The sequence below is a fragment of the Salpingoeca rosetta genome, assembly GCF_000188695.1.
Source record: "Salpingoeca rosetta unplaced genomic scaffold supercont1.30, whole genome shotgun sequence".
NCBI classification, from domain to species: domain Eukaryota; class Choanoflagellata; order Craspedida; family Salpingoecidae; genus Salpingoeca; species Salpingoeca rosetta.
In genome coordinates this window covers 250,558-263,057 of record NW_004754904.1, presented here as the reverse complement: position 1 = coordinate 263,057, position 12,500 = coordinate 250,558, and the positions used below count along the sequence as shown (strand labels likewise).

The window sequence follows — 12,500 nt, the reverse complement described above, 5'->3', positions numbered from 1 at the left end:
TTTGTGCTGGGTGCACACGAGTGCTTGTTTCGTTGTGTAGATGTTTGTGTGTGTTGAATGTGTTCTTGTCTTCCTCACCTGATAGTACACGCTCCGTTTTGCCTGTCACGACTGCTGCTCCTCCACTCGCAACCCCCCCCCCAAATCCCCCTCAACGTCGCCCACTCACGACACATCAACCAATCCATCCATCCATCCATCCATCCACCATATTCTTTTTCTTGTTCTGTTGTTGTTGTTGTTGTTGTTGTTGTTGTTGTTGTTGTTTTGCAGGGCCCACTTCCCTCCGACATGGCGCGCTCCCGTGTCGGCATCAAGGCCCCCGGTATCATCCCCCGCCAGTCTGTGTGCGAGCCCATGCAGACGGGTATCAAGGCCGTCGACTCGCTCGTGCCTGTCGGCCGTGGTCAGCGTGAGTTGATCATTGGCGATCGTCAGACGGGTAAGACCGCCGTCGCCATTGACTCCATCATCAACCAGAAGCGCTTCAACGACGGCACCGACGAGTCGAAGAAGCTGTACTGCATCTACGTTGCCGTTGGCCAGAAGCGTTCCACCGTCGCCCAGCTTGTTGAGCGCCTTCGCGGCGCCGATGCCCTCAAGTACTCCATCATCATCTCCGCCACCGCCTCCGATGCCGCTCCCCTGCAGTACCTTGCCCCATACACTGGCGCCACCATGGGCGAGTACTTCCGCGACAACAAGAAGCACGCCCTGCTCATCTTTGACGATCTTTCCAAGCAGGCCGTTGCCTACCGCCAGATGTCTCTGCTGCTCCGCCGCCCCCCTGGTCGCGAGGCCTACCCCGGTGATGTCTTCTACCTCCACTCCCGCCTCCTTGAGCGTGCCGCCAAGATGAGCAACGAGGCCGGCGCCGGTTCCCTCACTGCCCTCCCCATCATCGAGACCCAGGCCGGTGATGTGTCCGCCTACATTCCCACCAACGTCATCTCCATCACCGACGGCCAGATCTTCCTCGAGACTGAGCTCTTCTACAAGGGTATCCGCCCCGCCATCAACGTCGGTCTCTCCGTGTCCCGTGTCGGTTCCGCTGCCCAGACCAAGGCCATGAAGCAGGTCGCCGGTAAGATGAAGCTCGAGCTTGCCCAGTACCGTGAGGTCGCCGCCTTTGCCCAGTTTGGTTCCGACCTCGATGCCGCCACACAGCGCCTCCTCAACCGTGGTATCCGCCTGACCGAGCTCCTCAAGCAGGGCCAGTACGTGCCCATGTCCTTTGAGGACCAGGTTGTCGTCCTCTTCAGCGGTGTCCGCGGCTACCTCGACGAGATTGACCCATCCAAGATCACCGACTTTGAGCAGGTGCGTTACCCTGGCGCTGCCTTTATTGCGTGTAGGTGCTGTTGGATGGAGAGGGTTTAGCCATTGTCGTTTCGGCGCTGTTATGTGCGTCGTGGCTGTATGTGTGCCGCATACATGTCTTGTTGTCCTGCTTGTGTTTTGTTGGTGGTAGGTGCGCGTTGCTTGGCGTGTTGCGTATCAGTGCTCACCATCCATCCATCCCTCCCCCTTACACCCTTGTGCCATTTTGGACTGCTGTGTGTGCACACAGAAATTCCTGCCTCACGTGCAGAACAACCACAAGGAGATCCTCACCGACATTGCCCAGAAGGGTGAGCTGACCCAGGCAACAGAGGAGAAGCTGAACAAGGTCTGCGACGAGTTTGTCAAGTCTTACCTCGCCAAGTAAACAAGACAAGGGTTGCATTGCGTGTGCCATGGACGTGCTATGTGCGTGTGGACCAGGCAGCGGCCGCGTGATCAAGCTGGCGCCCCTCAGCCTTGTCTTGGTTGAGTAGTGTCGCATTGGTTGTGTGTGCGTTGTTGTCCTTCCCGCGTCTGGCGCGTGTCATGCATGCCCCTTATCCTCTTGTCTGCTTGCCTGTGTTGGCACGTCTTGCTCGCTGTTCGTTGACTCCTTTTGTTGTTGTCGCCAGTCTCCCGTGTGTGTTGTGTTTGTGCTGTTTCATTTTCCTTGTTGTGTATGTGTGACTATGGTCAATTACATGACCTCGTTGCACATGTGTAAGCGGGGGTTGTCCTGTGCGAGTGTGTTTGCAACCGCCCGTCCCCCTCCCTCTGTCTTGCCTTTGCTTGTCCACGCTATTCAAGGTGGTTGGTTGCGTGGTTTGACTGTGTCCTGTCTCGTTGTTGTGCGTGCTGTTGTCAGTCACTATTTGGTCGCGTGCCTCGTGTGTGCTGGTTGGGGTGTGTCTGTACGTGTGGCTATGAGTGCCATTAGTAGACAGTTGCGTGGCCACACATCATAGAAAGTAAGGCGTGGGTGATGTGCAGGAGAAACAGACGGCGTGGTGAACGAATCACACATCACATCATGTCACTGCTGCACAAGAAACGCTGACTGTGATCATGGTTGCAACATCAGGCGCGATTGATTGATGTGGGTGAGAGGAGAGCGGGTGATGATGCCCAATCATTTCTTTGAGCTCAAGCGCACCACAAGCATTATGATGGCACTGAGGTTGAGGCTGCTGCTGCGGCCGGTTCGAGCACAGCTCACGGCCGCAACGCCAACGACGGCACTGCGTGTTCGCCAAAGGCACCACTACCTGCGAGGAGGTCTCGCGGTTGGAGGGCGAAGGAGCCTGTCATCTTCTGGCAAGCAGGACCCATACAGCATCCTTGGCGTGTCAAGCGAAGACCACCTGGACGTGATCAAGTCTACCTACCTCGACCTGGCTCGGGTGCACCACCCGGATGTGCGCGGCGGCGGGGACGCTGAGCTGTTCAAGGAGCTGGCCAGCGCCATGCGGGAGATCCTCGTGTACCGGCTGCAGCTCGACACGAAGGAGATGGCGGCCGAGGGCCAGGAGGGCAAAGAGCGCAAGCTGTACCGCACGTTTGACCCTGGCTTTGTGTTTGAGTTTGTGCGCGAGTCTGTGGATGCGGCTAAGCTGCGGCAGGAGGTGCAGCAGGCGACTCGAGGCATGGGCAAGGCCGGTCCAGACATGGGTGATTGGTTCTTCATGGCGGAACTGGTCGGTGCCGACGACGGGCAACAGAACAAGACGCAGCAGCCAGGCGACGGCGCCACCTCTCATCACCGCCATCATCTCAACCAACCCACCCCGTCCATTGAGGCTTCACCGTCCTCCAACAAGAAGAGCAACTGATATTGTGCATGAGCGTGTGTGTGTGTGTGTGTGTGTGTGTGTGTGTGTGTGTGTGTGTGTGTGTGTGTGTGGTGTGTGTGTGTGAGGGAGAGAGAGAGAGAGAGAGAGAGAGAGAGAGAGAGAGTGTGTGTGTGTGTGTGTGTGTGTGTGTGTGCGTGCGAACGCGGTGTCCTTCTGTCTGTCTCCCTCTGTCTGTCTGTCTGTCTGTCTTAACGACAACAAGCATCACGCTGTCTGCAGCCAGTTGCGATATGTGTGCACAGTACGTGTGCGTGGATGCTTATACTGCCATTTGTTGCCCAATAGACCACAAATCACAACCCATCACAACCCATTGCGCATCTGCGATGTTGAAGGAGGGGCCAGTGGGACAGGGAAGCGAAGGGAAGGGGATCAGGGGTTGGTGGATAGTCGCTGCAAGAGTGCAACGCCAGCGGCAGAGGGGCGATGACAGCCACAACAACAGCAACAACAACAACCAGCACGAACTGAGCGCGACACGCACAGAAGTCAATGCAACCAACTCAAACACAGATACATGGCAACAACAACTTCACACAAGAAGGAGCCTTCAGTTCTCTTCCTTGGGCAGCTGGTACCGGTCGCCGATCCAAGGCACACGACTGTATATGCGTGTGTGTGTGTGTGTGCGTGTGCATATGTGTATGTGCGTGCATATGTGCATGTGACTCGGTGAGGACATCATCCAAGGTCGAAAGGATGTTAAAGGAATACAGGCAAAGTGCTACAGCACGACAAGTGAACATCAGCACAACTGCAAGCACAGAGAGATGAAAGCGCGTGCGCACACACGCACAAGCACGTACAAGCACACCCATTCACTCACAGACACGCACACGGACAGACAGACACACAGACAGACAGGCACAGACACAGACACACACACAGACACAGACACAGGAGCACTTACGCGAGGACGGGGCGGCCAATCCACTTGTCCGTCATGTACACAATCGCCATGGAGGTGACGGCACCGTAAGCAGCAAGGGAAGGGGCCCTGGGCGCAAGTCATGAGGTGCAACACAGTGGCCAAGACAGTGGGGGTGAGCGCGAACACACAGCCAAGGGAGAACGGGCAAAACAAAAAAAAAAAAAAGCAGGAGTAGAAGCATGCGTGTGGGCATGTGTGAGTGTGCGCGCGTGTGTGTATGCGCGTGTGTGTGTGTGTGTGGCATTAAGGCATTGGGAAGCAAAAGCACGTGCTGCGCGCGAAGGAGCTCACCAGCGCTTGCTTTGTCCGACAGCGTACTTAAGTTGAGCTACGCACAAGCAACACGGCATGTGGGTGGAGGAAGCGTGAGTTCTTCAAGCAGGAGCGAGGGGCTGGGGCAATAAGGACACGGAAGCAGGGGCAAGAGGGGCGATGGAACAAACGCGCACACACAATGACACAAGGGCGCAGTGATGTAGATAGGCGCAGAAGCAAAGGCATACGGAGACAGACACAGACACACACAGTGATACAGATGCAGAGACGTAGAAGAAAGCATACGGAGACACACACAGACAAGCACACACAGACAAGCACACACAAGCACATGCACACAAGCACACACAAGCACACACCGAGCATGGTTGTTGCTTGGTGTTGAGGGAAGCGTGTGGGTGATATCGATGCAAACTGGAAATGTGTCATATAAATAGGACATTGGCCTTTGCCGGCTGGTGATGCATTTTGCCCCTCCAGCCAAGCAGCAGGAGCTTATCGCGATCGAAACCTACAAAGACAGAACCACAAAGACGACGCACAGACGCACACATACGCACAGACACAGACACAGACGCACAGACGCACATACGCACAGACGCACACATACGCACAGACGCACATACGCACAGACGCACACACAAACACACACACATACGCACACACGCACAGACACACACACAGACATACGCACACACAGACATACGCACACACTCAAAGGCACACTCAAACGCACACACGAACATCTGCAGCGATGCGTGAGCACCACTCTGTTCGGCCAGCGACCACAGCACGGCGAAGACCGTCCATCACAATGCAATGCGCTGTACTGCTGCTACTCCTGGGCACTGTACCGAGGGCCTGTGTGGCAGAAGAGACGCCGCTCGACGCCGTGGCACTGCCGCCCTCGGAGGACGTGTCGTCTGCATCCACGGTTGTGGTGACGATGGCGTCCAAGGACTACATTGGGCTCTTGCAGCCGTGGGTGCGCCGCATCAAGGCGGTGGGGATCGAGGACTTTGTCATTGTGGCGCAGGACAAGGAGACGCTTGCAGCCGCGGAGGAGCTGGCGCCCGGTCGCGTGCGCATCGGCTACAACGAGGACAAGGGCACGACGGCATCGGGCACGGCGGGGAAGAAGTCCGCGTACGGCAACAAGGCGTGGAAGGAAGCTGTGGAAAACAAGGCGCGGTACGTCTGGCACGTGATTGCTCGCAACCAGACGGCCCTCTACAGCGATATTGATGTGATCTTCCTCCACAACCCGCTCAAGTACTTGGAGTCACACGTGGTGTCGATCGGCATGCCCTATGGTAACGACATTGATGAGCCAAACTTCAACTCCGGGTTCATCTACGCCAAGCCAACTCCACAGACACAGGAGGTGATGCGCAAATGGAAGTCGCTCAGCAAAGAGATTTGGCGGTACAAGTCGCCTCCGTACGACCAGCGAGCCCTGAACGAGGCTATCGTCCAGACAAACACCAAGTTCCCCGACATTGTGGAGCTCCCGCTGCGGCTCTTCCAGTACGCCCCGGACTGCCGCGCGTTGCCGCAAAAGTGCAAGAAGCCGTATGTCGTGCACTTTCTGGGGTATTCCACCCCGGCATCCAAACGCACCGGCATTGACAAGTTCCTGAGCGCGCGAGGCAAGTAGGATCGTGCTTCGCTTCATTCCGTGTATGTGTGTATGTATGTGTGTTTTTGTGTTTGTTTGTTTGTGTTTGTATGTGTGTTTGTATGTTCGTGTATGCGTGTGTTTGTGTATGTGTGCGACTCCCAAAGTGTTGCGCTGCCCCTCTGAAGTTTAGTAGTTTCTACAGATCTGTGAGTCGTTTCACACGAGTAAACAACCCAACAAGTTGTGCGTTGTGCGGATGATGATGCGGAGTCCTTCATGTGTGCGTGAGTAAATGAGTGAGTAAGTGCGTGCGTGAGTAAGTGAGCGAGGGCGATGACGTGGTCCTTTGTCTCAATACAATCCACAGCTAGGGCAAGGTAACACCAGCATGTGTATGTGGAAATGGCGCGTGTGCAAAGTGTTCTCCCTTTGTCTATCTTGCCCAGATGAACCCAACAGTATATGTGCGGGTAGTTATTGATTTGGCACAACCACACAGCAACAAGCCACAAGAAACAGAACGAGGAGGGGAGGAAGAGGGGGGGGGGGGGGAATTCACACCCACAGCACACACAGCAACACATTCACCATAGCGAGCACACCAGAGATACGATTAATGATGCCGCTTGAAGTTCTTCTTCTTGTACATCTTCGCCCGCCGTTGAGCTGTTTCAATGTGGTTTGTGTGTGTGAAAGTGTGAAAGAGAGTGCGTGTGCGTGTGCGTGTTTGAGTGTTTGAGAGAGAGAGAGAGAGAGTGTGTGTGTGTGTGTTTGTGTGTATGTGTATGTGTGTGTGTGTGTGTTTGTGTGTATGTGTATGTGTGTGTTTGTGTGTGTTTGTGTGTATGTGTGTGTGTGTGTTTGTTAGTGTGTGTGTGTGTGCATGTAAGATGCAGTGACGTAAGTCAGCGCCGGCGCCAGCGAAAGCAAGCTCACGTCATCACACGCACAGCAGCAGATAAGCATCCATGGCCTCACCACCACCGCCCACACCTCGCACCTGCGGTCTTTGGCGGCGCATTGCGTGTGAGCTTCTTGCTGCTTGCAATCTTCAGCTGCACATTGGGCGCCTCCCGCAGCCCAAAGCTCTGGGCAACGGCGTTCAGGTCCAGCTCGTTCACGTTGAACACCTGGCGGTAGCGTGGTGGTGGGTGGGATGTGGTGAATGAGTATGGTGGGGTTGTGAGCAGAGTGTCGCGAGCAGTTGGGAAGCACAGGACGACAAACAGCCCGGCATGTTGATTTGTTGTGTGTGATGTAGAGTGTGGAACGTGTGAGTGCACACATGTGCGTGGGTGTGCAAATACATGCTGTGTGAGCGTCAGTGTGTGCATGCAACGTACGGCCTTGAGGGAGTGTGCTGCATACGCGTGCACATACGAGCGGAAACCGCTGATGGCAAGCTTGCGGAAGAAGTAGCTCTTCTCCATAATTTGGTAGTACTGAGAGCACACACACACACACACACACACACACAGTTGGTGATGTGACGGAATCAGCAGCAGATACCAAGGCAAGGCATGACTGGGGCAAGGCACAACCGCAAGTGGACAAATGCACACACGCATGCATAAACAACCACACACACACACACACACACACACACACACAAAGCAAACCACAAACAAACATACACGCACACAAACACACACCTTTGACTGCACGTTTGCGATTTTGTCCTTGGGAAACTCGTATTCGTTGAGAGGAACCTGAACAAGACAAGTGGCGGTGGCACAACAGCAACACATGAGCTGGTGTCATGTGCACACAACAACGACGACCACGACGACAACGACGGCCGGTAGCAGCGATGAAGATAGCCATGAAGACATTACCTTGTTCTCCATGAGGTACTTGAGAAACTCGACCTCCGTCGGGAGGAGGAAGAGGAGCGCGCGGCCTTTCCGCCCGGCCCCGCGGGCCGTTCGTCCAACGCGATGGATGTACTCCTGCACACACACATACACACACACACACACACATACACACACATACACACACACACACACACAGACAACGAGATGAGGGTGGTCAGCAGTGGCCGAGAAGGAGTAAGGCAAGGCGGTGTTTTGTGTGTGCGTGTGTGTGCGTGCTGTGTGTGCGTGTACATATGTGTGCGTGCGTGCGTGTGCGTGCGTGTGTACATATGTGTGTGTGTGTGTCTCTCTCTCTCTGCACTGACCTTCGGATCGTCTGGGGCGTCGTACTGGATGATCCAATCGACCTCGGGAATGTCGAGACCACGAGCGGCAACTGCACACGCACAGGAAGGGCGCACAGCAACGATGTGAGTATTCGGGAACACACAGCACAATGTATGCACGATGAATCCACGACGAGACCAGACACACACACACACACTAACACACACACACACACACACACACACACACACACACACACACACACACACACACACACACACACACACACACACACACACACACACACACAAAAGGGCGTACCGTCTGTGCAGAGGAGGATGCCTTGCTCTGCGTTGCAAAACTCAAAGAATGTGCGGGAGCGCTTGGCTTGCTTCTGGCGGCCCTGTTGGCGCACCGATACAAAGGGAATGGATGTGGTGTACGTGCATGAATTTGTTTGTTGGTGTCAGGTAGGGAACGGCACATATCACTGACAGGCACACAGGCACACAGGCACACAGACAGACAGACAGACAGACAGACAGACACACACACACACTGACAGACACAACCACCCCCACACCCACACCCACACTGACAGACAGAGGCGCAACAAGAGAGAACGGGAGGAAGGAAGGCGTACATGGATGCCGAGGACGGGGAGGGAGACGTAGTTGAAGAACTGCAGGTGAAACTCGACGGAATCGCACGAGGAGAAGAACACCATCAGCTTCCGTTTCAGGTTCTTCTTGAGGAATGTGTACAGCAGCCGGAACCGCTGGTCCGACGGGCAAATCTGTGACACACACGCACGTACATGATGGTGTTACGGAGGGTCAGGTAAGGTACCGCACTGGAGTACTCGAACCACCATAGACTCGGATACAGCACCAGCAGCACCACCAGTCGCTGTGACGACCAGCAAGCAAGCAAGCAAGCAAGCAAGCAAGCAAGCAAGCAAGCAAGCAAGCAAGCAAGCAAGCAAGCAAGCAAAGATGGTTGGATGGGTGGCTGTATGGGGTACGTACAACGTATCCCTGCTCAATGCCGTCTGCAGTGGCAATGTCGGCCTTGTCGTCGACGCCAATGTACAGCGGCTCGCCCCGCAGCGAAATGCGGGCAAGATCCTCCACCTTGCGCGTCTGTGTCGCCGAGAACAGGACCGTTTGCCGCTTCTCTGCTCATCACGTGAGAGAGAGAGAGAGAGTGTGTGTGTTTCAGTGAGAGTGTGTGTGTATGTAAGTGTGTGTTTCAGTGAGAGAGAGAGTGTGTGTGAGTGTTTTAGTGAGAGAGAGTGAGGGAGGGAGTGAGTGCACGTGTGCAAAGATGAGTGGGCACGTGGGCAATTCATTGCGTGCAAGCAGCTGTGCATATGTATACAAACATGTGCGTGTGTGTACGCGTACGAGGGATGAGACGGACGATGGCGCGCATGGTGTCCTCGAAACCAATCTGTCAGCAGCACACGTCGGTCGACACACGCACGCACGAGGGCGGTGAGGTGGGCGACAACATGCAGCATGCGCACAGGGGGGAGACGTGAAGGACACACACACACACACACACACACACACACACACACACACACACACACACACACAACGATCACGGCCACGACCACAACAAACAGGGTGGACACCTGGAGAATGCGGTCTGCCTCGTCGATGATGAGCATTTGGAGGCGATCAAACTTGAAGTTCGTGTTCTGGAGATGATCAAGCAGCCGCCCGGGGGTGCACACCAGGATGTTGACACCATTGCCCAGGCGACGCGCCTCCGCCTAGGGTGTGTGTGTATGTGTGTGTGTGTGTGCATGTGTGTGTGTGTGTGTTTGTGTGTGTGTGAGTGATGCAGGCGAAGGAGTGCGGTTCAAGCCACGACAAGGGTAGATTGTCCCCACCGTCGTTGTGTTGGTTGACGCACTCACATCAAACCACGCACAAGTTCCACAAAACACATCACACACACACACACACAGACAGACAGACAGACACACAGACACACACAGACACACACACCGACCCACACCTCCCCCGTACACCCAACATGCATGTGCAGAACCTTCTTGTCTGATCCGCCGATGGAGATGCCGTGAGTCTGGTGGTGGTGCTCCAGCAGGCTGATGAGCACGCCGTAAATCTGCTGTGCCAGCTCGCGGGTTGGCGTGAGGATGATGCACCCGGTGCCGTTCTTTGGCGTGAACTTGAGTTGTCGCAGGCGCTCCACGGCGGGGATGAGGAAGGCAAGCGTCTTGCCCGAGCCCGTCTTGGCGGCACCAAGCAGGTCCCGGCCCGTCAGCAGGAAGGGGATGGTCTTGTACTGGATCTCCGTCATGTGGGTGAACCCAAAGCCCTGGTCACAAAGACGCAAGAGAACACAAGACATGAAGTATGAATGGGTGCAACAGAGCCGCAACGACATATGTGTGTGTGTGTGTACTTGTGCGTGTGCGTTGAGTATTTGTTTGCTTTTGTGAGTGCTCTGGCAAAGAGCCGAAGAAGAACAAGCTGACAGAACGGCTCAGTCTCGAGGTGGCACAGCGAACAGCGCAGACACATAACACAGACACACAGACAGACGCATACAGATGCACACACATGCACACCCCATCCCCCACACACCATACCTCAATTGCCTTCATGGTTGGCTCGGAGACCTTGTCGGCGAGGTTTGTGAAGAGAGCCTCATCGCCGCCCTCATATGGCTGCAGCTGTCGCGCGGAAGACACGGCATCCTCAATGGCCTGCTTGACCGACTCGTCATCATTGCCACCTTTCCCGTTCTCGGCCTTCTTGGCCTTCTTCGTGGTGTTGTCGCCATTGGTCGTATCAGCGTCATCGGCATCGCCAGCCCTGCGCTTGCCGTCATCCTGCTTGCCCTTTGCTGCCTGCTGCTGCTTCTTCTTCCCCTGATTGGCCTTGTCATCACCTTTGCTCTTCTTGCTCTTCTTGCCTTTCTTCGCTCCGGCTTCTGCCTTGCCTTTGTCCGTGTGCTGCGCCTTGTCTTCTTGCTGCTCTTGTTGTTTCTTGAGCTCAGCCTCCCTCTCCTTCTCCAAAAACTTCTCCACGTCAGGCACCTTCAGCCCCTTGCCCTTCTTGTTCTTCTTGTTCTTCTTCTGCTGCTGCTGTTGTGGCTGTTGCGGCTCTTGCTGCTGCGATTGCAGCTTCTTCTGCTGCCTACCCTTGCCCATGGTGCTCTGTTGTTGGGGGATGCGTTTGGATGCGTGGATGTGTGGATGCGTGCGTGTGTGGATGCGTGCGTGTGTGTGTGTGTGTGTGTGTGTGTGTGTGTGTGTGTGTGTGTGTGTGTGTGTGTGTGTGTGTGTGTGTGTGTGTGTGTGTGTGTGTGTGTGTGTGTGTGTGTGTGTGTGGATGCGTGTGGATGTCGTCGTCGTCTTGGTGGGTGTCCTTGCTCGCCTCAACAACACGTGTGTGCAGAAAATTCACAGAAATCATCCACCAAACATGTCTGTGCACGAATTCGTGACGTCTTCCACCATATTTCCTGGACTTGCCGCCAAAGCATTTTGGCGCCAAGCAAGCGAGTGCAGCGCAGTGTGCGCAGCCGAACACTGCAAGCAATCAAACAAGTGTCACCACACCTACAAGCAAGCAAGAAGGCATAGAAGAAGACATACAAGGCCGTGTGGCTGACCTCTCCCCCCCTCCCCCACCTGCAATTCCACTCCCTTTGACAGTGACGATGGCAGACAGCGCTCAGGGCGATGCAAGTCACAGGTGCGAATGGGCTGGGCTGTTTGCGTCGGCACACAGATACATGCACGGTCACGCTTGCTGGTCACATCAAGCACAACACGTGCACACATACTCAACAACGCATGCATGCACCACTGCCACCAAGTTTTGCGCGCGATTTCCCTTTGACTCTGTCTCACCCACTCGCTCTCACTCTCACGGTCTGTCTCGCCCCCTCACTGTCGCTTGCTCTGTCTCAATAACGCAGCAGGGCACAGAGATGTGATGCTGCAGAGCCACAGTATGAGGCCGCTGGGCTTGGGGATGGGCCAATCGACGGCAGTGCGCCGCAACCGTCGTCGCGGAGGCGGCTGGCGGCGAACGGCAACGAGCGCAAGCGCATGCAGTTCATCAACGCAGGCTTCAAGACCTTGCGCCAGCTTGTTCCCATGTGTCGCACAGAGGAGCGCATCTCCAAGGTGGTCTGTTCGTGTGTGTCCGTGTGTGTGTGTGTGTGTGTTTGTGTGTGTTTGTATGTGTTTGTGTGTGTTCGTGTGTGTCTCTGCGCTTGCCAGTGCGTACGCGTGCGTTTGTGTGTATGCGTGCGCATGCATGTGCAACTTGCGTGCATGTGTGTTTGTGTTTGTGTTTTGTGTTTGT

The 12,500-nt window shown here is 55.3% G+C and overlaps 6 protein-coding genes across 6 annotated transcripts in view; 4 read left to right on the top strand and 2 right to left on the bottom strand.

The window, feature by feature from the left end:
* Nucleotides 1-2,301, top strand: part of PTSG_09890 (ATP synthase subunit alpha isoform) — a 3,849-nt gene extending 1,548 nt beyond the window's left edge. Inside the window, exons 5-6 of the mRNA XM_004989187.1 lie at nt 274-1,320; nt 1,571-2,301. Of these exons, the coding sequence (XP_004989244.1) occupies nt 274-1,320; nt 1,571-1,708 (1,185 nt within the window). The 3' untranslated portion in view covers nt 1,709-2,301. The remainder of the gene's footprint in view (nt 1-273; nt 1,321-1,570) is intronic.
* A 48-nt stretch (nt 2,302-2,349) lies between these two features.
* On the top strand, nt 2,350-3,196 carry PTSG_09889 (uncharacterized protein). Its single transcript, XM_004989186.1, has one exon. The coding sequence runs from the start codon at nt 2,418-2,420 to the stop codon at nt 3,150-3,152; it is 735 nt and encodes a 244-aa protein (XP_004989243.1). The 5' UTR covers nt 2,350-2,417; the 3' UTR covers nt 3,153-3,196.
* A 200-nt stretch (nt 3,197-3,396) lies between these two features.
* PTSG_09888 (uncharacterized protein) lies at nt 3,397-4,798 on the bottom strand. Its single transcript, XM_004989185.1, has 4 exons — nt 4,740-4,798; nt 4,396-4,432; nt 4,084-4,170; nt 3,397-3,775 (listed from the first exon to the last, which is right to left on the bottom strand). The coding sequence occupies exons 1-4, from the start codon at nt 4,744-4,746 to the stop codon at nt 3,724-3,726; spliced, it is 183 nt and encodes a 60-aa protein (XP_004989242.1). The 5' UTR covers nt 4,747-4,798; the 3' UTR covers nt 3,397-3,723.
* A 199-nt stretch (nt 4,799-4,997) lies between these two features.
* Nucleotides 4,998-6,243, top strand: PTSG_09887 (uncharacterized protein). The gene has a single exon (XM_004989184.1). It carries the CDS (start codon nt 5,135-5,137, stop codon nt 6,035-6,037), a length of 903 nt encoding a protein of 300 aa, XP_004989241.1. The 5' UTR covers nt 4,998-5,134; the 3' UTR covers nt 6,038-6,243.
* A 371-nt stretch (nt 6,244-6,614) lies between these two features.
* On the bottom strand, nt 6,615-11,335 carry PTSG_09886 (helicase pitchoune; the record flags this gene model as incomplete). Its single annotated transcript, XM_004989183.1, has 13 exons — nt 6,615-6,667; nt 7,002-7,131; nt 7,345-7,443; nt 7,654-7,710; nt 7,837-7,950; nt 8,184-8,254; nt 8,467-8,548; nt 8,789-8,941; nt 9,174-9,322; nt 9,552-9,597; nt 9,785-9,925; nt 10,207-10,497; nt 10,772-11,335. 13 exons carry the CDS (start codon nt 11,333-11,335, stop codon nt 6,615-6,617), a joined length of 1,950 nt encoding a protein of 649 aa, XP_004989240.1.
* Nucleotides 11,336-11,847: 512 nt separating this feature from the next.
* The window catches only part of PTSG_09885 (uncharacterized protein), a gene marked incomplete at both ends in the record, with an annotated part of 1,961 nt that continues 1,308 nt past the window's right edge, over nt 11,848-12,500 (top strand). The window contains 2 exons of the mRNA XM_004989182.1: nt 11,848-11,882; nt 12,109-12,319. Coding sequence (XP_004989239.1) covers nt 11,848-11,882; nt 12,109-12,319 — 246 coding nt within the window. The remainder of the gene's footprint in view (nt 11,883-12,108; nt 12,320-12,500) is intronic.

Coding starts and splice junctions, on each gene's coding strand:
- PTSG_09889 (XM_004989186.1), top strand. CDS start 2,418: ATGTGGGTGAGAGGAGAGCGGGTGATGATGCCCAATCATTTCTTTGAG.
- PTSG_09888 (XM_004989185.1), bottom strand. Junction 4,171..4,395: donor GTCGGACAAAGCAAGCGCTG/GTGAGCTCCTTC, acceptor ACTTGCGCCCAG/GGCCCCTTCCCTTGCTGCTT. Junction 3,776..4,083: donor ATTGGCCGCCCCGTCCTCGC/GTAAGTGCTCCT, acceptor ACGCATATACAG/TCGTGTGCCTTGGATCGGCG.
- PTSG_09887 (XM_004989184.1), top strand. CDS start 5,135: ATGCGTGAGCACCACTCTGTTCGGCCAGCGACCACAGCACGGCGAAGA.